At 42.7% G+C, this 21,547-nt stretch overlaps 1 protein-coding gene across 1 annotated transcript in view; it reads right to left on the bottom strand.

The window, feature by feature from the left end:
* Positions 1-13,075: 13,075 nt before the first annotated feature.
* The window catches only part of LOC115092027 (thread biopolymer filament subunit alpha-like), a 34,671-nt gene continuing 26,199 nt past the window's right edge, over positions 13,076-21,547 (bottom strand). The window contains exons 9-10 of the mRNA XM_029602479.1: positions 16,595-16,881; positions 13,076-13,845 (exon numbers count right to left, since the gene is read on the bottom strand). Coding sequence (XP_029458339.1) covers positions 13,823-13,845; positions 16,595-16,881 — 310 coding nt within the window. The 3' untranslated portion in view covers positions 13,076-13,822. The remainder of the gene's footprint in view (positions 13,846-16,594; positions 16,882-21,547) is intronic.

Raw genomic sequence — 21,547 nt, 5'->3', positions numbered from 1 at the left:
GTTCCAAGCATCTTTTTACATTTTTTGCAGGTTTTCTGGTTGGCACCACAGCAGTGCATGTAAATATAGTAAACAGGTTGTAATATTTGTACTTCAGCAGACTGCATCATGAATGTACTTTTATCATGTAAATTCTTATTTTTAATTGGGTGTGTGGAGGGTGGAGATTGGACTGGGGCAAGGCTGTAAGATTTTCCTAGTCTGCCTGATGCTCTGACTGCACTGGCTTCATGTGAGAAAGCAGAATTCCATCTGGAGCTGTGCTGTCATAGGCCAGGCTCTCCCTAGTAGTGATACATGCAATCTTGTCCAGGGCTTAATTTTTCTTTTTCTTTTTCACTGGAGGAAACTGAAAGCGTGGATTACATCTGGTACCCCTCCTCCCTAGGAGTAGGTAGGCAGGGCGGAGCCTATGGCAGTGTTTCCCACCCAGTGTGCCTCCAGACCTGATCAGATGTGCAACAGAAAGTCACCAGGGCACCACCTGGGCTCTGTTCTCAGCACCTTCCAGCAACAAGAGACTCTAGCAGTGGCTCTTAAACTGATGGGAACTTTCTAGCTACAGCAAGAACCCTGGAGCATGGATATTAGTGGGCAGCATGCAGGACAGTGATAGTTGCCACTTTGTGCAGTACACCCGGTGCACACAGCCCCTCCTCATCTTCCCTGTCTGAATCCTTGAAGCCTCTGTCTTATCCTCAGGCTGAGTAAGACGGATAGAGTGTGCACTGAGCACTGGATTTGATTCATTTTGCATGCTGGGAGCAGCAGCAAAGGAGCTCTGTCAGCCACATGCAGCAGCCAAGGTAACTAACTGAGCCAATTGCTCACGCAACACCAATTTCTCCCCTCTCCCTTGGGAGCTGATATATTGTGACAGGTTGTCTTTGCCCCCCTCTCTTCTGTTTTAGAAGAGAGACAGGTGGGATTTTCAGTACCCCAGTCCTTTTGGCCATATGGGTCCTCTCCATGTGTTCACTGTCTGCTCCATGGAGGTTGGTGTGCTACATAACATTTTTTATTAATCTAGGTTTACCTTAGATGTGAAAAAAGGTTGGGAAACACTTGCCTAGGGAACCATATAAGCAATGGACTCTATGTAGCACACAGTCAATGAGAATTGGCTAGAGTGGTGGAGGCAAGCTTCTGTAACAGAAAAGGAGGAGATGAGCCAGTCGGAAATGGTTGGGTTAAGCTCTGAGAGGGGCAGCCGGCTGTGGAACCAACGAGCCTCCTGGAGCGTGAGGGTATCAAGAAGGATTGAGAATGGGAAATGGAGGGGGAAATGCTTCAGGCTGAGGAACGGCTGGCAGCAAGCATCAACTTTTACATAATGATGTAGCAGTGCTGAGGCAGGGAGTACTCATTCAATGAGTACATGAGCAGCAGCGCAACAGCAAATGACTTTGTCTGCGTATGTGTCTTTGTCTGGTTTTGGGTGTATGAGCCACTGGCTGGCAGTATGGTTGTCTCATTATTTGGCAACTTGTTCAAGAACTGATTGGTTGGCAAAAGACTTTAACACCAGACCAGAAATCCAGGATATATGAGAGATGTAACCAAACTTGGCAAGGGGGGTGGGGGGGTGGGGGGGAGACTGACTGATTGCATGGATAGAAGCGGGACTGCAGCTCACTTTGCTCACCCTTGGTCTAGGATGTGCTCTACTTAGATTTTTAGGAAAAAACATGACATTTTTGTTGGGAGATTGTTTTCTATCAGTTCTGCCAAGCTCCAGGTAATGTGATGGTGACTCTCAACGACTGGCTTGGTATGCTTTTGGGAGCTGCTGAAGCATGTGCTGCACTGCATATGAGTGAGTCAGATAACCGGTGGGCCAGTTTTGAAAAAATCCCCCAGGCTGATATTTTCCTGCAGTCCACCCCTGCACATAGCCATTATGATGGGGACAGTTTTACACAGGGAGATCTAGCCTGGCAACTATTTAGTTGCCCAGCTAATTCCCTTTGACAAATGTCTTCTATATGGTGACAATATAACTCTTTTTCCCTATTGCTAGCATCCTATTTAGGCACTCACGGATTCTTAATGCCAGATGCCAACTGACACCGGACTATCATTTTTAGTTTACAGTCTATCCAGATGGCCAAATCTTTTTTTTTCTGACATGCCTAGACTTTAAACAATCCTTCCTAATTTATAATTGCAGTTATTTTTGCTCCCTGAGTGCATGACCTTACTCTTGAAATCAATCATAACATCCCTAATTTCGTTCAGATTTCCTCCCTAGGTTTTTGTGTGGTCTGTGAAACATTAATGTTCTGCTTGTCATCCACTAATTACACTCCTGAGTAGCTATAATGTCAGACCAAATGTCTGAACTTTCACTGAATGCTCATCCATTCTGAGAATCAGCTATACTGTACTGCAATAGATAAATTTTGAGCAAAAATATTCACAGTACCATAGCAGAAAATGACAGAAAGAGATGAACTGGCACATTTAGTCTACCCGGATTTGCCTGTCCACGCTGCTAAAAATGTATCCCAGCCGTCAGTTGGTTAGATATCACTCCTTATCCAAGATAGTTTGTCATGTTCCTTTTTCCTATTCTATCATATTGGGAAGATGAACATACAAAATCCCTTAGTTACGTCATTCAGCACCTCTACCTTTCAATGTCTAAACAGAAAAGTCCGCAACAATATAATTAGATCCCTATTGTAGCATGATTGTTACCAAATATCTGGCCTTTCAGGCCCCCGTGGCCTTTTCAGATGTTCATGGCAATCATAAAGAGGTCATCCCCACTGCTTTGCAGCAAAATTAACCTTCTATTCTTTTACATTCCATTCTCAAAATGAACATACTAGTTGAATTATTTAATTCATGCAACCTCTGTATGGCTTCCCTTCAATACCTAGTAGTGGAGGCATCTTGAAAAGCTGAAGGACATACTCATAAGACTATTGCACTCATACAAGAGCTGCAGCTTTTAGTTTTGTTTTATTTTTGTATGCAGCACATTTTAAGGATGGAAAAGAGAAGTTGTAATCTGTAATTGGGAAAGCATGGTCATTTATTCTGTTTTCTCTTCTCACAATCCCTTTTTAGTTATCTTCTTGCTTTTGCACTGATACAGTGTAAATGTCTACATCTACCCATGGTATGATAATAAAAGTGTATGGCAATAACTCTTTGTGAGGGTAATTTTCAAAGGGATTTCAAAGTGTTTTTACCTGCAGAAATAGCCTTTTACAAAATTGCCTGCCTGCTATGCAGGTATAAGGCTGCTTAGGCCTTACTATAATGTTGAAGTGTGTACCATGCTTAATATGAAGAATTTTCCGACAATGGGAAGTGCAAGGGAGGTGTGAGTGGAGTGATAGATAGAGGTTCTTTCCTCGAGAGGGGATGGGTTTGTGATGGCACGTGTGACGCAGGTTACCCTCATGCTTATCAGTTTACCAGACCTCGGATGCTGTCCGAATCCAATTTTCCCTAATTTCTGCCATGGAAGCAGAGAGCAATGATGGAGCTGCATCAAAAGTATCAGGCTTAAGGATTAAGGGTAGTAACAGCTGCATCAGCAAGTTACCCCCAATTTTATTTGTTCCCCAAATCGTAAAAGTTGGGGCCCTCATTGGTTTCTCTGTGAATCCAGTACCTCTTTTCCCACTGCTGTTGAAGCAGAAAGCAATGATGGAGTTGCATTAAGCCTTGATACCGTTATTTGTTAAGGGTAGCAACTGCCACACCAGCAAGTTACCCCCATGCACTCTTTTCTTTAATTCCATCCTCTAGCCTTTAGGGATCCACAGTGTTTATCCCATGCCCCTTTGAATTCCTTCACTGTTTTCGACTTCACCACCTCCTCCGGAAAGGCATTCCAGGCATTCATCATCCTCTCCATGAAGAAATATTTCCTGACATTGGTTCTGCGTCGTCCTCCCTGGCATTTCATTTCATGACCTCTAGTTCTATTGATTTCTTTCCAACGGAAAAGGTTTGACAATTGTGCATTAAAACCATTCAGGTATTTGAAGGTTAGTATGTTATATTTTCATGCATGACTCTCTTGAAAATTCACAAGTTGAGTTCAAATTTGTGCGCTACAAGCTAGTATAATGCAAATAATAATTGGGCTTTCTTGTGTGCACTACATTTTGCCAATGTGTGCAGGGCTCATGACTTGTGGGCGTACATACACATGCACAGCTTAGAGGAAACAGTGCTGTGACCCCCCTCCTCAAATGTAGGGTTACACATATGTCCTGTTTGCCCTGAGCAGAGATGGTCATGGTGGCAGGGTTGCAAAGGGGTTTATACTTGCACAGATATACTTTTGTATTTTCAGAAGTATGCATATACATTTTCCTGAAATATATCTGCACACATAATAGCAGGTGTAATTGTATGGGTAGAGCTGGTGAGATAATTTTCAACACAGACTTATGAAATTAGGTCTGATTTATGTTCAATGTTACAAAATTACCCCCTGTATTTGTTATGTATAATAGTTGACAGCCCTCACATTTGTTTCCAAGTCAGGCTTCAGTGCAGGAAGTTGAGCTCTGCTGGGCACATGGGTAAATGACCCACTGAATACTTGGTGTCAAATCCAGAACAAGGGTCTGCCGCAATGTTGAAATAATATACTACATTTTGAGGAATTTCTTTGCATACACTATTTCACTTGTATCCATTATAAAAAAAAGTGATCTTCTGAAAGGTTTTCCTGTTTAAAGATATACTGCATATCAAGTTAGCCAAAGAGCAAATATTCTTCCCCTTGGACAAACTGGATGTTAGAAAGAAGACAGTCTATTTGGAATTCTAAGGGAGAAGGATTTAGTTCAGTTGCATGATTTAAATCAAGAGGGTTCAAATACTTAAGCTAATTGGGGATCTTTAAGAGGCCCACATCATAGGCATGCACAACTACATTTCTCATTTCCTACCCTCACAACAAAAAAATGTAAACATGGAAGTCCAACCAGATATCTCAGTGCAAAGGGCATTAACCACTGCAATTTAGATAAGATAAAAATCACAGAAGATAACATTACATAGTGGCTGGCTTTCTTCTATGTTTAACTATGACAGTCATACTCCCAAATATCAGACCAGATAGCTCATGTCCAGCTTAGTCTGAAAAAAGTAAAAATTAAATGGTTTTTTTTGACAACGAAATAACAAAAACATCAAACTAAATAGGAAGATGCTGGATCAACGTGAATAGGCTTTTACTGAATTTGAAAAAGCTTGGCTTTCTAGTTTGCATACTAACTCGGGCAGCATTTGTGCATGACTAGCTTCATATGCCTTGCTTCCTTCTCCTTCTCCTTCTCCTTTCAGCAGAATAGCATTTAGACAGCTAAATGTCTTTCAGGGTCTGCTTCACTAAAGTAAGACACACAACGAGGGAAAAGCCTTAGCAAATCAGGCCCTTAGTATGAATTGGACAAACTTACATAGCTTTGATGTGTCTGTGATGTGAGGTTTCAATGGCTGCAACCATTTCTAAATAGATTCAAGTCTGAGGCCCTACTTTTAAAATAATTCCAACTTCTGAAGGTTTGTATGTCTTTTAAACTTTTATTCCCTCTGTGGTGTGGCACATTTGATTATATAGTTAGAAAAAGAATTATTCTAGCAACAATCCCTGTGACAGAGCTTTCTGTCAACAGATAATTGCTTGTGACTTAAGTAAGATAGCCTGAGCATCTAACTCAAAGGCAAAAGTCCTCTAACAAGGAACATGTAGCTTTTAAAAAATGAAATTTAACAAATAAAATTAACAATTTTTATTGCATTTCAAGTTTGTTCTAAATTCTGAAATGCAAAGATGACTGACTGACAAATTTGATTTTTTTAAAAATGTGGCATTATACATGATTAGGGACCTTACAGGTAAAAGAGGAGTTGATTTGTACAATGTACTCTCTACCTAGCTTGATGCACTCTCCTTGTAGGTTCAATCAAGCTAGGTAGAGAGTACATTGTACAAATCAACTCCTCTTTTACCTTTCATCACTCAAAATGACAGAAAATCTTCAGTGCTGAAAACTTTGCTGTTCGTACCTCTGACTGTGTATGTAAAACTGCCCTCCCAAATCTACTCCACCCCCCCTCCCCCCAAACCCACTCTGAGTTAAAAGTGCCCCCTCTTACAGTGGTATAAATAGTAAAGTTACAGATTGGTCTCTACACAGGTGTTCTCTCTCTCTCTCTCTCATTAATCAGCAGGTGAAAATTAGCACTAGTGCAATAAATGTATTGCTCTATGCAGGAACAGAGAAATTATCGTAAACATGGCCCTTTTTATCGCGGGTGCTATTTTCACTATATGTATAGCTTTTTGATGAATCTAGGTCTTAGTTTTCAGTTTTTATTTTATTTTTTCCTGAGACCTTCAGTGTTGTAAGAAAAAAAAATCTGTGAAAACATGAATTCTAATAAAAAACAGGAGAAAAATCAGTGGAGAAAATCATTTTTCTACTGATTTTTTTCTTATTGCATTCGAATTCCCATGAAAAATAAAATAAAAACTGAAAACGAAGGTCCCTAAACACGATTAGGCTGGATGCAATAGCAGGAATGTTGGATCAGGAAACTCATTCTGATTTGCTACACAAGCATTCTTTTTACTGACGTGGTCCATCCTACTAGTACAGATTGCGGAATATTTATCAGAACCATTTCAACATATTTTTAAAAGGAAAATAACTTTTTAAATTGTAATTATATAACTTCTACCAGAAAACTGATAACACTACTTTCAGCATTGAGCCAGAAACAAGGAATCTTAGATATTGTGCTTGATGTGTGGTATGAGTCAAAGCATCACAGCAGTGGTACATAGGGGATACTGGAACATATGTAAATGGTTCTTTGTGATGTACTATCATATGGATAGTTAACAGATGGGTGTGCTTAGGTTTATCTCCCTAAATGTCCAGAGAATTTCATCCCCAATTGAAAGAAAGCAGATCCTGCAGTTTGCTCACAGAATAAAAGTGCAAATTTTAATGTTGAGGGAAATGCATTTAACTAACATGGAACATGAAAAGAGGAAGAGGGGTAATGGGACAAGTTTATTATTCTTTGTATAACTCAAGGATTAGCAAAAGACGAGCAACAGGCACAATAACTGGGGTGGAATTTGGTAGAGGGCATCCTGAACCCTAACGGGTAGGCGGAAGGGTGTTGGTACATCAAGTTGCAAAAAGGTTGCGCAAGACAGATTGGCAAAGATGGAATCTTGTCTTCCAGCCTTGTCTAGACAATAATGGGCTGTAAAGGTATGGAGAGAACTCCAGGTAGCAGCCCTACAAATATCAGGAAGTGGCACCGAGCGAAGGTGCGCTACAGAAGTTGCCATGGCCCTGACCGAGTGTGCTTTAACACGGTCCTGAAGTGGAATGCCTGCTTGCTGATAGCAAAAAGAAATGCAGTCCGCTAGCCAGGAGGAGAGAGTCTGCTTATCCACAGGTTGACCCAATCTGATGGAAGCAAAGGAAACAAACAATTGAGTACTTTGCCTGTGGGCAGCTGTATGGTCTAGGTAGAATGCTAGAGCCCATTTGCAGTCGAGGGCATGCAGAGCCTGCTCCCCTGGATTGGAATGGGGCCTGGGAAAGAAGGTGGGTAGTATAATGGATTGATTAATGTGAAACTCCGATACTACCTTAGGCAAGAACTTAGGGTGAGTGCGGAGTACCGCCCAGTCCTGCAGAAGTTTAGTGTAAGGCGGATAGGTAACTAGGGCCTGTAACTCACTAACTCTGTGAGCAGATGTTATTGCCAAAAGAAATAACACTTTCCATGTGAGAAAGCGAAGATGACAGGAATGGAGAGGCTCGAAAGGTGGTTTCATGAGCCGACCCAAAGCCAGATTGAGGTCCTAAGAAGGGGCTGGAGGACGCAGTGGAGGCTTGAGGTGAAGCAAGCCTTTCAGAAAATGTGTTACGAGGGGCTGTACCGAAATAGGAACGTCCCCGACACCTTTATGAAGGCAGCCACCGCACTGACATGCATTCTGATGGAGGAAGTTTTTAGACCTGATTCTGACAAGTGCCAGAGATAGTCTAGAAACTTCGTGGTGGAACAGGTAAAGGGATCAAGGGACTGGGAAGAACACCTTGATTTAAACCTGTTCCATTTGTAAAGATAAGATTTTCTTGTGGAAGGCTTCTGTGAAGCAATCAGGACATGGGAAACTGGCTCTGAAAGGTTGAGAGGCTGTAGGATTAACCTTTCAACATCCAGGCGGTCAGGGATAAGGCCTGAAGATTGGGGTGGCGTAGGCACCCGTTGTTCTGCATGATCAAAAGCGGGTCCTTCCCCAGGGGAATGTGCCTGCAAATGGAGAGGTCCTGAAGAATCGGAAACCACACTTAACGTGGCCAGTGAGGCGCTATCAGGATCATGCTTCCCCTGTCCTGACATAGCTTCATGAGAGTCTTCGAGAGAAGTGGAAATGGAGGGAATGCATTTAGGAGACCGGCGTCCCATGAGAGGGAAAACGCTTCTCTTGGGTGTGAGTGTTGGCTGCGCGTGAGAGAGCAATAGTTCTCTACTTTGCGGTTTTGAAGTGGCGCAAAGAGGCCTATGTGAGGGTAACCTCAACATTGGAATATCGAGTCTGCTACTGTGGGGTTGAGAGACCATTCATGTGGTCAAAAGGTGCGGCTCAGCTTGTCTTCCAACACATTGTCCACTCCCGGCAAGTAGGTGGCCCTGAGGTACATCGAGTGGGAGAGGGCCTCCACCCATATCTACGCAGCCTCTTGACACAGGCGGTGGGAGCCTGTTCCTCCTTGTTTGTTGAAGTACCACATGGCCACCTGGTTGTCCATTTAAATCAGGATGACCTGGTTGGAGAGGCGATCCTGAAATACTCTGAGAGCATATCTGATTGCTCGTAGCTCCAGGAAATTTATCTGGTATTTGGCTTCCTCTGGAGACCAAGACCCTTGAGTTTGTAAGTTGACAACGTGTGCTCCTCAAACGATGTTGGAGGCATCTGTTGTAAGAGTTATCTGAGGGTCTGGAGCTTGAAAAGGCAGGCCTTGAAGGAGATTAGCTTGGTGGAGGAATCAGGCCAGAAATAGAAGAAGTGGGTTGGTTATGTGGACAACAGCTGATAGAGGTTGAAATGACTGAATCCACTGTGACCTTGGAGTCCACTGGAGGATCCTCATGGCGAGGCAAGCCATGGGAGTGATGTGTACTGAGGAGCCCATGTGTCCTAGCAGGACCAGAAAGTGACGTGCAGTAGAGTGCTGTCGAGACTGCAGCTGATGGGCAAGAGAGGAGATGATGAGAGCTCGTTCTCAAGGAAGAAATGCCTTTGCCTTGAGGGTGTCCAAGTCTGCTCCTATGAATGACAGGGTTTGCGATGGGACCAAGCTGGACTTTGGATAATTGAGAAACCCCAGAGAGACCAGGGTGTGCAAGGTGAGACGTAGGGACATCAAAACAGCTTGCTGTGTGGGAGCCCTGATCAACCAATCATCGAGATGGGGTAGACGTGAACACCTTGAGTTCTGAGGAACGCTGCTACTACAACGAGGCACTTGGTGATGACTCGTGGAGCAGAGGCTAGGCCAAATGGTAGCACTCGATATTGGTAGTGCTTTGGGCCTACGAGAAATCATAGAAATCTGCGATGAGATGGAGTTATTACGATGTGTGTAAGCATCCTGGAGGTCTAGAGAGCAGAACCAGTCTCCCCTTTGTAGAAGGGGGAGGAGGGAACCCAAGGTCACCATCTTGAACTTTTCTCTTTGGAGGAACTTGTTTAGGTCCGAAAATCTAGTATCGGGCGGACACCACCTGACTTTTTTGGGATTAGAAAATACCAAGAGTAGAATCTGAGGCCCTTCTGGGAGTAGGGCACTGGTTCTATCGCTCTGAACTGGAGGAGGGAAATCTCCTGTTCCAGGAGAGGTGAATGGTCTGATGTTCCCCACGTCAGTCGAGGTGGGGAGTCCGGTGGAATGGCAAGAAAGTTGAGATGATAACCTTGAGTTATTATGGTGAGCACCCACTGGTCTGTGGTGACTGAGTGCCAGATGTGGCTGAAATGGCACAATCGGCCTCCCACTGGTAGATGCTTTAGTGGAGTCTGAATGCTGCTCTCTAGAAAAAAGTCAAAAACCAGATGCTGGACCTGGTTGAGGAGTTGTTTGCGGCTTTTGCCTGCGAGGTTGCCTGGACTGGCCTTTCTGATAAGGCTTAGTAGAGCGACCTTTGTACGGAGGAGGATAAGATTTTCCTTTGGTGGTAAAAGGATTTCTTGGGCTCCTTTCTGAATTTTTGCTTAGCAGGATATTCAGAAGGTAGCAAGGAGAGTTGGTGAAGAGTCTCATGGTGATCCTTGTGTTGCGCCACTGACTTTTGTATTTGCTCACCAAAAAGATTATCTCCAGTGCAAGGCAAATCAGATAGTCTATCCTGGACCACAGGCCATAGGTCGGACGACTTTAGCCAGGCCCATCGCCTTGCAGAAATGGCTGTTGCTGAAACCCTGGAAGCGGTGTCAAAAATGTCATAGGCAGATCTTATCTCATGCTTGCCCGCTTCTAAACCCTTTTGAGCTAGGGCGTGTAATTGGTCTTGAGACTGTTGAGGTAGGGACTCAGCAAAGTCCTGTATTTGTTTAATGAGGACCCTGTTGTACTGGGTCATATAAAGTTGATAAGAGGCGATGCGGGATATAAGCATAGCCCCTTGAAAGATACGACGACCTATAGCATCCAGGAATTTTTGTTCCTTTCCTGGAGGATAGGAAGAATGAGGCTTGGATCTTCGGGCTTTCTTTTGGGCTGACTCAACAACCACTGAATGGTGGTCCAATTGGGACTTCTGGAAACCAGGAGTTGACTGGACTAGGTATGTAGTGTCAGCTTTCCAATTGACTGGTGTCACAGAACCAGGATGTTCCCAATTTCTTTTGAGAAGATCCAGGAGGACATCGTAGATGGGAATAGATGTTAGTTCTTTAGGAGCATCTAAAAATTGAAGAAGCTCCATCTGATGTCTATCATCTTGTTCTGTCTGAAGTTGAAAAGGAACCAATTCAGCCATTTCCTTCACAAAATTAATGAAGGACAAGTCCTCTGGTGGAGAACGCTTCCTGCTTTCAGCAGGAGAGGGTGGCGATGGCAAGTCATCAGTATCCTAGGATGAATCAGTCCAGGTATCGTAGGGATCATCTCCAGCACCCCCAGTGTCCTTGGAGGGATGAAAAATTGGTATAGCTGAAGGTCCCAGGCATCGATGGTGTCACTGGTGGCACCAATGGTGGCACAGAGGGCATCGATGGACGGGGTGGTGGCACAGATGGAAACAAAGATGCAATCAGTGAAACCTATGATCTAGGCATCGGAAGCACTCCCGATGGCGGAAGGAACGGTGTTTCTCCTTCATCTACCGATGAAAGAGGAATCGGAGAGGAAGGCACCGGGTCCATTGGAGTCATCGGATCCCTCAGAGGAAAAGCAGCAATCAGCACTTCCATTCTCGTGAGTAACTGTGCTAGCGCTACTGGAATGGGATTGGCTACCGGTTCAGGCATCGGTACCGGCATCAATGGAACTTGAAGCCTTGCATTGCTTTGCCGATGACCTCCTGAGTTATTGATCCAGTTCCTCCTGGAAACCTGGAGCATGGAATCCCGATGCTGGAGGAGGAGGTGGAGGCGTAGCTGGAGGGACCACCATTGGAGGTGGAATCGCAGCTCCTATCACCGGTCCCGGTGAAGGTTGCCTCGGTGACCCTGAACCAGATAGGGACAGTGCCTTTTCTGGACGGGCTTTCTTCGATGGTGGTTCAGACAATGACGACGTTGAGGCCTTGCCTGCGTCGACGGTCTAAGACCTGAGATGTTGATGCCGATGCTTTTCTCGATGGTCACCTCTGTCCTTTTCATGCGGGGGAACAGAGGGTGTCGATGGCTGTGGAGTTGTCGATGTTGGTCGGACACTGGCCGGTGCCTGATGATGGTGCGATGTAGATGGTGTCGCTTCAGACAACGTTGATGCTATGGTCGGCGTCGGGGTTTTTGACCGAAAGAGAAGTTCCATTTTCTCCATTCTAGCCTTGTGACCTTTAGGTGTCATAAGGGCACATTTGGTGCAAGTAAGGACATCATGCTCACTACCCAGACACATTGCACATACCTGGTGAGGGTCAGTAATGGACATTGTACGGGTGCAGTCCGGGCATCGGTGGAACCCCGACGCCATGGCCTATGAAAAGATTTAGCCGCAGTGCGGTTGACGGCCAATCCACAGCCTCGCCATTATGTACTGCTGCAGCAGCAGCAAAGCCTTACTGGCCCCCAGAACCGAAGGGCTCAACCTGTGGGAGAGGGGGTTGGCTAGGTGGAAGACTGGTCCATGTCCTGCCCTGTCATCCTATACCGCCCCTTGGATGGTGTATGCTGGGGCCATCTGACCACTTTGTAACAGGTCTCTAATCCCAGTTAAGTTTAGAGGGCTGCTTAGCTAATTACTCCTTGCAGTGTGATTTACCATAGCTTCATCCTGGAAACATAACCCCATCATCGACTACTGAAGGACCCAAGTCTGGGAATTGACAGACATTGAACCCTTGCTCTATGCCTTGAAAAATGAACAATTCAAATATAATCGTATATGGAGCTCAGACTATCAACACTGTTTGGGGTCAGGAAGTTCTTAACTTGTTCCTGTGATGCTGAATTGCTGCTTTTGGGTAGGATAAATTGACTTTGAACACGGGTGATGCACTTCACTCCTGGTTTTGCTGCTGTCTATAACTATTATATTTTGATACTCTTTTTATTTATAACTTTTCAAGGTATACAACAAAATGGAGTTAAAAAAAAAGAAAATTGATAACACAAACAATCATGTAAACGGTTTGACTTTTCCATTTTATGCACTGGTAGGTATAGTACCTTTGGCTTCACCTCAAACTCATAAATCCCACAAGAACATCAACTACCAGATGCATCTCCTCTGCCAATCACTACTACTTTAAATAGGGTTCCAGCACAACATATTTCTTGCACATGAAAATGAACCAAAATAATTGTATATATATAATCACACAAACAGCAAGCTAAAGAAATGCAGGGCTTTTTATTTTCATACAACAAAATACTGTACAGTATTGAAATCTGTCCCGGTTATTTGAAGAACCTTTCGCTCTTTGCAATCTAGAAACAGTTTACTGGATGGGAAATACTTTTGCACTGCATGTGATTAGTGCTACAAATGGTTTACAAATGTCAACAATAGAAATAAAAACAGTGCACATTGCTATGAAAAATATATAGGCTCGAGGCTGCATTTCGTTATGTTTTAACCACAGTAGTCATTTAAAATACTGAAAATTTACATTATTGCACTTTTTTCAAAGCCTGACAAATGCAGCTGTCACCCGGCAGAGCTCTTGAAATCCACAGCTCTGTGAGCAATCTCCCATCAGTTGAACATCCTGCAGCTCTCTAATTAGGTTTGTGGACTAGACTGGGGCTCACATGCATAATTTAACTTTCATTCCAAAATAACCAAAATCATTAGCCAAAACTATACAGAAAAAGGAAACCTTTCTACCTACAAGATTATTTGGATGAATGGAAAATCTATACTGCTTACAAACCCAAAATACAAAGATTAGAAAATATTAAGAAAAGAATACAGATTTTAAGATGATGTCCAGAGAAGCTCAAAGTTAATCCAGATATAATCTTTGCAAAGTGCTGGATGTTTGGTTTTTTTAGGTCATCATTGTTTAGGATCATAATTGAAAATGGTGAACCTTGCTGCCTCTATGTATCATGCCAGAAATGTGTTCCTTATTTTCTTTAGTATGCAGTTGAAGTAGATACTGAAAAAAAAACAAACCACAGAAAACAAGTCAACCTTAAGGCCACAACATACAAGCAATGCTTCTTTAATTATATGCATTTTTCAAACAATTTTATCCAAAGTTTCAATAAAACCTGTCTTGAGAAATATATAAAGGGGGCCAATGCATTTAAAACATTTTTAACATTGGTAAGAATTTAACATGACAGCACTAAATTTTAATGTGTTCACACAAAATAGCCTACATAGCATGTGAACACTATTACTGTGCACACTAACCCTTAAAACTGTAGATTCTTTGCAATAATAGCACCTGTGTGCTAAACAGCATATACCCATTACAGTCCTCTTTCCCACAGGTCTTAGGCCCCTTGCTGTAAACCTGTATAAAAGTAAACCTAACATATCAGATTGACAATGCTGAGAGCAGAAGCAGGAGAACAGCTGGACCTGAGGAGACCTCCTGGAGAGGAAAGCCCAGCTCAAAAGCATATGCTTAGAGATCTGCCAAGGTGGGGAATGACTGGCATCAGAAGGTTCCTCAGCCAGCTCTGGCACATCCATGCCACTGATGCCAGAAAAGGAAATTACCAGCCCTGAGTCAGGATACCAGTGTGTAACCATCTTCCCCCCCCCCCCCGAAGAGCAACTTGTAGTGTTTGGGCAGGAATGGCATTCTGAAACCTCAGAACACCTGCTACCATCTCTGGAGAAACTAACCACAGCAATGGCCATTGCCATATGCCAGCAAACCAAGTTCAGGTGACTGAAAACACTAACATGTTTCCCATCTCCTGAAGCTGCTCCCCCTCCTTCAACAATCATGGCATGCAGAAGCAGCCAACGCAGAGGGGCATGGCCTAGAGATGGAAAGGTTGGAGAAGGGTGCTGTCCAACCCTGGGTGTTAAGATGCTGCTTCGTAACCATCCCTCCTGCAGTGTGGCATTGTGTAACAATGACCATCATCTTGGTGGATTCATCTTTTCCCTCATTGACTGATAATATAAATTTAACAGGTTGATTAGCACAGAGCTTATAATGAGGTATCTAGTTTTATCAAACAATCATCAAGTTTAACCTTCACTAGTGTTATCAGAATGTATGTAACTTGATTATTTTTCAGAGAGAACTTACAAAGCTACTAGATTTTTCAATCGCATCAATGGGTCATTTCTCCCACCATCTACATGTTTGTAATATCCATTTTATAGACAGCCAGTATGGTATAGCTTAGTTCTCTAGATTTTACTGCAAATATGATTTTCAAACAAATTTATAAGGCGCATAATTTTATAACAAGCCACGCAACTTATGCGTTTGAAAAATGCATAAATTACACCAATTTTCAAAGCAAATTTATGCACGTAAGTTCACTTTGCAAATTGTAAAATATGACAAACTAACCTACTCTTTGTAAGGCATAGCTGGTGCATGTTATTTTATGTGTCGCTTTTTTAAATCAAAAGGTATGGGTATAAATAGCACCTTTGTCTCTCAGAACACCTATAGGTTTGTGTGCACAAACATATGTGCGAAATTGGGTGCCACAGATACTTCTATGCATACCACTTCTGCACAATTTTATAACAAGCTACTTCCACTCACAAACCCATGTTTTATGCCCATAAACGGCTTTGAAAATTAACCATTCAATGCCTATGTATCAGTCAGCTACAGAACTTAACACTTTGAGTGCAATAATTCAAGGATTTAACTGGATAATTCAATAATTCAAGGAATTAACTGGATTCTACCATGGACACCACCATGTTCAAACTGCTTGTAGCTGAAATGTTTAATTTTCTAATCATTGGTTTTAATGGCATTTGTGATCATTAATTTTTTACTTATTTTCTTCAAAGAATTAAGGATTGATTTTCACAGAGACTTACATGCATAAAACTGTTTTACTTTTATGCATGTAAGTGGTGCTTTAAAAATTAATTAGGGAGAGTTGTGCTTTAAAATTATGTGAAACTCCAATGCTCATGCACTTGTACCTGCCCTAGCAAGAGGCACTGCAGGGGCGGGGTTGTAGTTGAGGCAGGGAAGAATTCATGTGCATGCTTTTGAATTATGCAAATAAATGTACACGCAGAAAGTTACAGCTGCTTGGGAGCAGGCACTACGTTTTGTGCTTATGTATATACGCGTACCAGGACAACCCACAAATTTTCAGAGCAAACGTATGTGGATAAAGGTCAACTTGAAAATTCAGCCTAAAGCCTGCATATACAAAGGACCTACAGATTTTAGCCCTATGCGAGCTGTTATAAAATTACCCTCCCCATGTGGTGTTTCAGATAGGTTGTGTTTTAACTAATAGAGAAATTGTTGATATGGCAATGGATGATTATGTTGCAAAAATGACAGACTAAGGCCTAGATTTTCTAACGTACCTTGGCGTCGTGAATTGCGCGTTACAGGGGGGCGGAGGGGCGAGGTGGGGAACAGACCTGAGATAGCCAGTGGCAACCGCACCTCTGCGGTGTGATCGCTGCTGGCTTTCGCACCCAATAGCGCCATCGTAAAAGGTGGTGCTATTGGGCGAGAAATTGGAAGCGAAAAGGTTCCTTACCTTTTCGCCATCCACGCTGTCTTCGCGGCGTCCGCCCCGACTCCTCCTCTTCCAGGGCAGACACCGCCCCGACTCCGCCCCTTTTTAGAAAATGACCCCCTGAAACATCCTGTGATTGTATATGTTTTGCTGTGCAATATGTCTGCTAATTAAACAGAGAAAAAAATAGAATACTATACAGTGACTTACTTGTGCTGGAATTCAAGCTTCCAGAAAGTCTGTCTCCGAACTGAAGACCGCTTCCAAATGTGCTGAAACCACCGCCTAGGCCACTGCCGAGGCCTCCTCCAAAGCCTATTCCACTACCTAAACCACCACCGAAACCAGAGCCTCCACCAAGGCCTGCTCCTATCCCAAATCCACCACCAACTCCAAAGCCAGCTCCGGCGCCAGCTCCGGCACCAGCTCCTAATCCACCTCCAGATGATATACTGCTTTTGGACATGTGAACTGTGATTCCACCTCCAGAGCTAAGTCTGCAAGAAAGAATGAAAGAGGGGTTCATATCCAATTACAAATGAACAATCACTTTTTTATGATGCTTGATTTTTCTCCTACTTAATGTGCCAAAAATTATATAATTGTTTCTTACAATTCAATTTGTTTACAGTATATAAGATTTAAAAATTAATAGGTGAATTTTTAAAGGATTTATGTATGTAAAGTAACATAATATCATAGGAATTTTCAAAAGCCTACATACACAAATGCATTTACACATATAAAACCCAGTTTACATGCATGTAAATGCTTTTGAAAATCGGGCCCTATGATTCTATAACCTTTTCGTCCTCTCCCAGTTGTAGGAAAGATCTATTTTCAACCAGGCACCTCTCTACATATCCTCTCAGATCCACAACATGTTCAAAATGTCTGCAACATTTCCTAAAAAAATATCTAGGAACAACAAAATATTATAGTAATTGTAGTTGCATCTCATCATCTCTCCCAAGTCAATTAAAAAAAAAAAAAAAGATTCAGTGGATAAATTATCTGGCTAAAGTTAGCAAGATAAGTTATCTGGGATATTATTCAATAGGATAAATGTTCCACTGAATATCAACAAATAAACTTATTCAGTTATACATATCGGGATAACTTTGAAACCTAACCAGCTGTCTTTGGATACTGCCAGTTATGTTTCAAACTTTAAGCTAACCGGTTTCTTTAAAAGAATATAACTGTTCAAGCAGCACTAGGGAAAACAAACAGCCAAGCAGGGCTCCTGGTCTGATCCCCCATCCACCCCACAGAAAGCGCAGCCGACCCTATAGGCTGATCCCCCTCCCCCTGTCCAAAATTGTAGGTAACTTGGACCTATAGGCCCAAAAAGCCCTTCTCCCCAGCCCTACCCCTACCAAGTCTACAACTAAAGTTTTGCCAAGGACCCCATCAGGAGGTCATCCTCTTTGCCATTACCCTGGTCACACCTACCCTAACCCCCCACATCCACTCAGAATTCCCCCAAGCAGTTTTCAGTGACCAGAAGCTTGGCACAATGCTGTCAGAGCAAGATGAGATGTACCAGAAACCGGACCATTATTCCAAGCTCCCAGGTGGGTGGAAGGTTAGGGTAAGGATGATGGGATGGTGAGCAGGGTGGCCTCCTGTTGGGGACCTTGGCAGATCTTATTTGTAGACTTTTGGTGGAAGGAGGAGGAGGAGCAGGGGAGGAAGGTGTATATGGATAAGCAGTGGCAATATTCAAAAGTTAGCATTTATCCAGATAACTGTTGAGTTATTCAGATAAAAGCCTTTGAAATATTATCAGTCTATCAAGCTCAGTTTTTAAAAAAAAATATTTATCTACATGCAGCAATGATAATACACAGAAGCCATTCAGGTTCACAGATACTGTAGTCAAAAGTTATACTTACACAGAATTACTAATATCTGATTCTTACTTTTTGTAACTTAAATCTAATCCATCAAATACAAAAAGTAAGGGGTCACCTTGGAAGAATCTGTTTCCTATATCTTATTGTAATGGAGAGACTGCCAACCCTATGAATTTAGTTACCCTACTGGATGCAAACAGAAAACATAGGGAGGGCAAGTTCAAAGCCATTTCCATTCATAAATCAGTGTCCTACCCATGAAAATTGAGTTTTTGAAAATTGTCTATCTGCATGTAATTGTATGCGTACAATTGCCCTAGCTGTTCATAAAAATATGTGCACAGTGCTAGCACACACATACATATATGTGCAAAGAGGATAACTTTCAAACAACTTCAAGAGATCTACGACAGCATTTTGTAACCCGTGTGATTCAGATATGTGTGTTTTATAAAATACGTGCAGTTCTACCCAGCAACATGCGAGCATTTGCATGCTTTCATGAGAATCCATGCAAGGCATTGAGAGCAAGTATTCCAATACATTGAATGCACGGACCTTTCCTACCAATTTTAAAAATATACACGCATATATTTTAGGCACAAAAATAAAGTAGGACTTGCTCGCATAAAACCTGATTTACGCGTTTTAAGTTGTTATGTTTGAAAATATGTGCGTGCAATTGAAATTATTAGTTTTCCCACTTCCTCCACCAGTTCATCCAGACCTTCTCCAGGTCATCGAGGCCCTTCTAGTTTTGCAGCCTGAACTCCCCCGTTCATCCAGACCTCCCACCCACCCAACAGTACACAATAAACAAGTCTATCGATTACAGTTATTTGTGGGTGAAAACATATGTAAGTTGCCCACATTTATGCACATAAGCTCTTATGAAACAGCAACTTATGTGCCCAACTGTTGGTCCCGCCCCAGAATTCCCCTAGACCGCCCTTTTTCCCCACATATATATGTGCACGAAAACCACTATAATGCACATAATTTCAATTTTTATCAAATACTAATTACAGGCTATTTACATGTGTATACACTAATTTTTACCCAAACGGCCGGATTTTAAATGCCCTGCGCGCCGGCATGCCTATTTTGCATAGGCCGCCGGTGCGCGTAGAGCCCCGGGACGCGCGTGAGTCCCGGGGCTTCGTAAAAGGGGCGTTTCGGGGCCCAGGGGCATGGAGCCGGCCTGGGGGCGTGGTCGAGGCCTCCGGACCAGCCCCCGGGTCGGGTGATGGCGCGCCAGCAGCCTGCTGGCGCGCGCAGATTTACATCTGCTTTCAACAGGCGTAAATCTGCCAACAAAGGTAAGGGGGGGGTAGGTGGGGGGAGGGCAAAGGAAAGTTCCCTCCGAGGCCGCTCCGAAATCGGAGCGGCTTCGGAGGGAACAGGCAGCACGAGCTGGACTCGGCGCGCGCAGGTTGCACAAATGTGCACCCCCTTGCGCGTGCCGACCCCGGATTTTATAAGATACGCGCGGCTACGCGTGTATCTTGCGTGATCGTGTACTTTTGTTCGCGCCTGGTGCGCGAACAAAAGTACACGCTCACGCAAAATTATAAAATCTACCCCAAAGACAGTAGACGCGTTCTTGGAGGTGGAGTCTGGGCAGGATTAGCACTTATGCATATAGGCAAACACTTATGCATATAACTTTCTTGGAAAAAAGTAGCCGCAGAAATATCAGGTGCAAATCTGTGCTCATACTTATTCCGACTCGGGTTTTCAAAGGGTAAAAACGTACCCCTAGACTTTATGCTTCTGTGCACAGTTTGAAAGTTTCCTTTGTGGTTCTAAAGCAAAGCAACCCAAGCACTACAGTCAAGCATTTCCCCATATCTAATTAGACATTAACTACAGATGATCCCAGTTAGTGTTATATTAATTAACTTCAGTCTCAAAATAGTCTTTTCACAGTCCGTGCCAGAAGAGTTTGTTCATTTCAGCTTTCCTTCTAAGAATTAGGAACCTTTCACAGTCATATTCAAAAATGAGTACCTTTAAAAGTGTCAATTTTTAACACTTTATTTTGAAAAACATTTAAATGTATCAGTGAATGTTATAATATGGCATATTTCTGCTGAGGTGTAAGATACAGCTCAAAGAAAAGCCTGCCTTGTTTCCATGGTTTTGTTCCAGTTCTGCAATAATATTTTTACTGGAATAAAGCACCTCTATTTTTAGCAGTCTGTTAGTAAGTTAAACAATGGAAACGCATACCAAAAAGAAAATTTTATTCTAAGTAAAATTGGCTATTGTTAAGAGGAAAAAAAATGTTTATAAATGTGACTGACAATCTAGAAATCTAAACCAGTGTGATTTTTTTCAAGGCTTTTTTCTAATATTCAGCTTTGTTTAACTGCATTAATAGTAAAAATTCAATTTAAAATACAGTTCATCTTTATTATTTCTATTAAACCTAATATGTGACTCCAAGGATCTGTCACTGAATCAACTAGCATATAATAACCAGTAGAAACTTCTAACTGAAATAAACTAATCTGATCCTGGGTTTTAATTCTGAGGGGGCAATAATGAAAGCCATTTCTGCAGATAAAATAGTGTTTTAGCAGGGTAAACGTTTTTGAAAGTTGCATACCCTCTATGAAGGTAAAAGTTCATGCATTGTGGAATAATGTATGTACTTTTATTGGCACAGTGTAAAAAGCATAGTGGGCAGGATAACAATGTGTGTAGTCTTGGATTATGAAAAATACAGATGTTATTGTGCCTGGAAATAGTACTTGCAGAAAAATGTGGTACCTATCACTGGGGCCAATGTAATAAGCTGTGCTCAGGAGAGCACAAAGGTTTACCCACAGTTCTGTGTACACATGTGCAAACTTTACTGCCAATGCAGGAAGGAAGTTTGCGCATAAAAAATGTGCATACAAGTTAGGACCCCAATGTAAACTTAAAGGTAATGAAGGCATTAGCTATTAGCCCCAATGCAGAGAGATGAACTGGCTTAACTTGTGTTTTCTTAGCACTGGAAACTTAGTTCCTGGTCAGAGCTGGAGTAAAGTTTCTAGAGCTAATGTTAGTCTATTGGCAGAAGCTGGCGTTCTGGTACTGGGATCTTTAGTTGGGATTTTATGTGCAGAAAACATACTTTGTGCACACAAAACAAATGTTCTGTGCATAAATCCCAAGTACAGGACCCGACACACAGGGCGATAGAGCGCACTGTTAACCCGCATTTGGACGTGCGTTTGACGTGCTAGCTTTACCCTTTATTCAGTAAAGGGTAATAGTGTGTCGAAAACGTGCATCCAACCCCCGAGACTAATAG

This window comes from Rhinatrema bivittatum, chromosome 5 (genome assembly GCF_901001135.1).
Source record: "Rhinatrema bivittatum chromosome 5, aRhiBiv1.1, whole genome shotgun sequence".
NCBI lineage: Eukaryota > Metazoa > Chordata > Amphibia > Gymnophiona > Rhinatrematidae > Rhinatrema > Rhinatrema bivittatum.
Note: the sequence above shows the minus strand (reverse complement) of the source record. Positions and strands in the feature narration are given on the sequence as shown.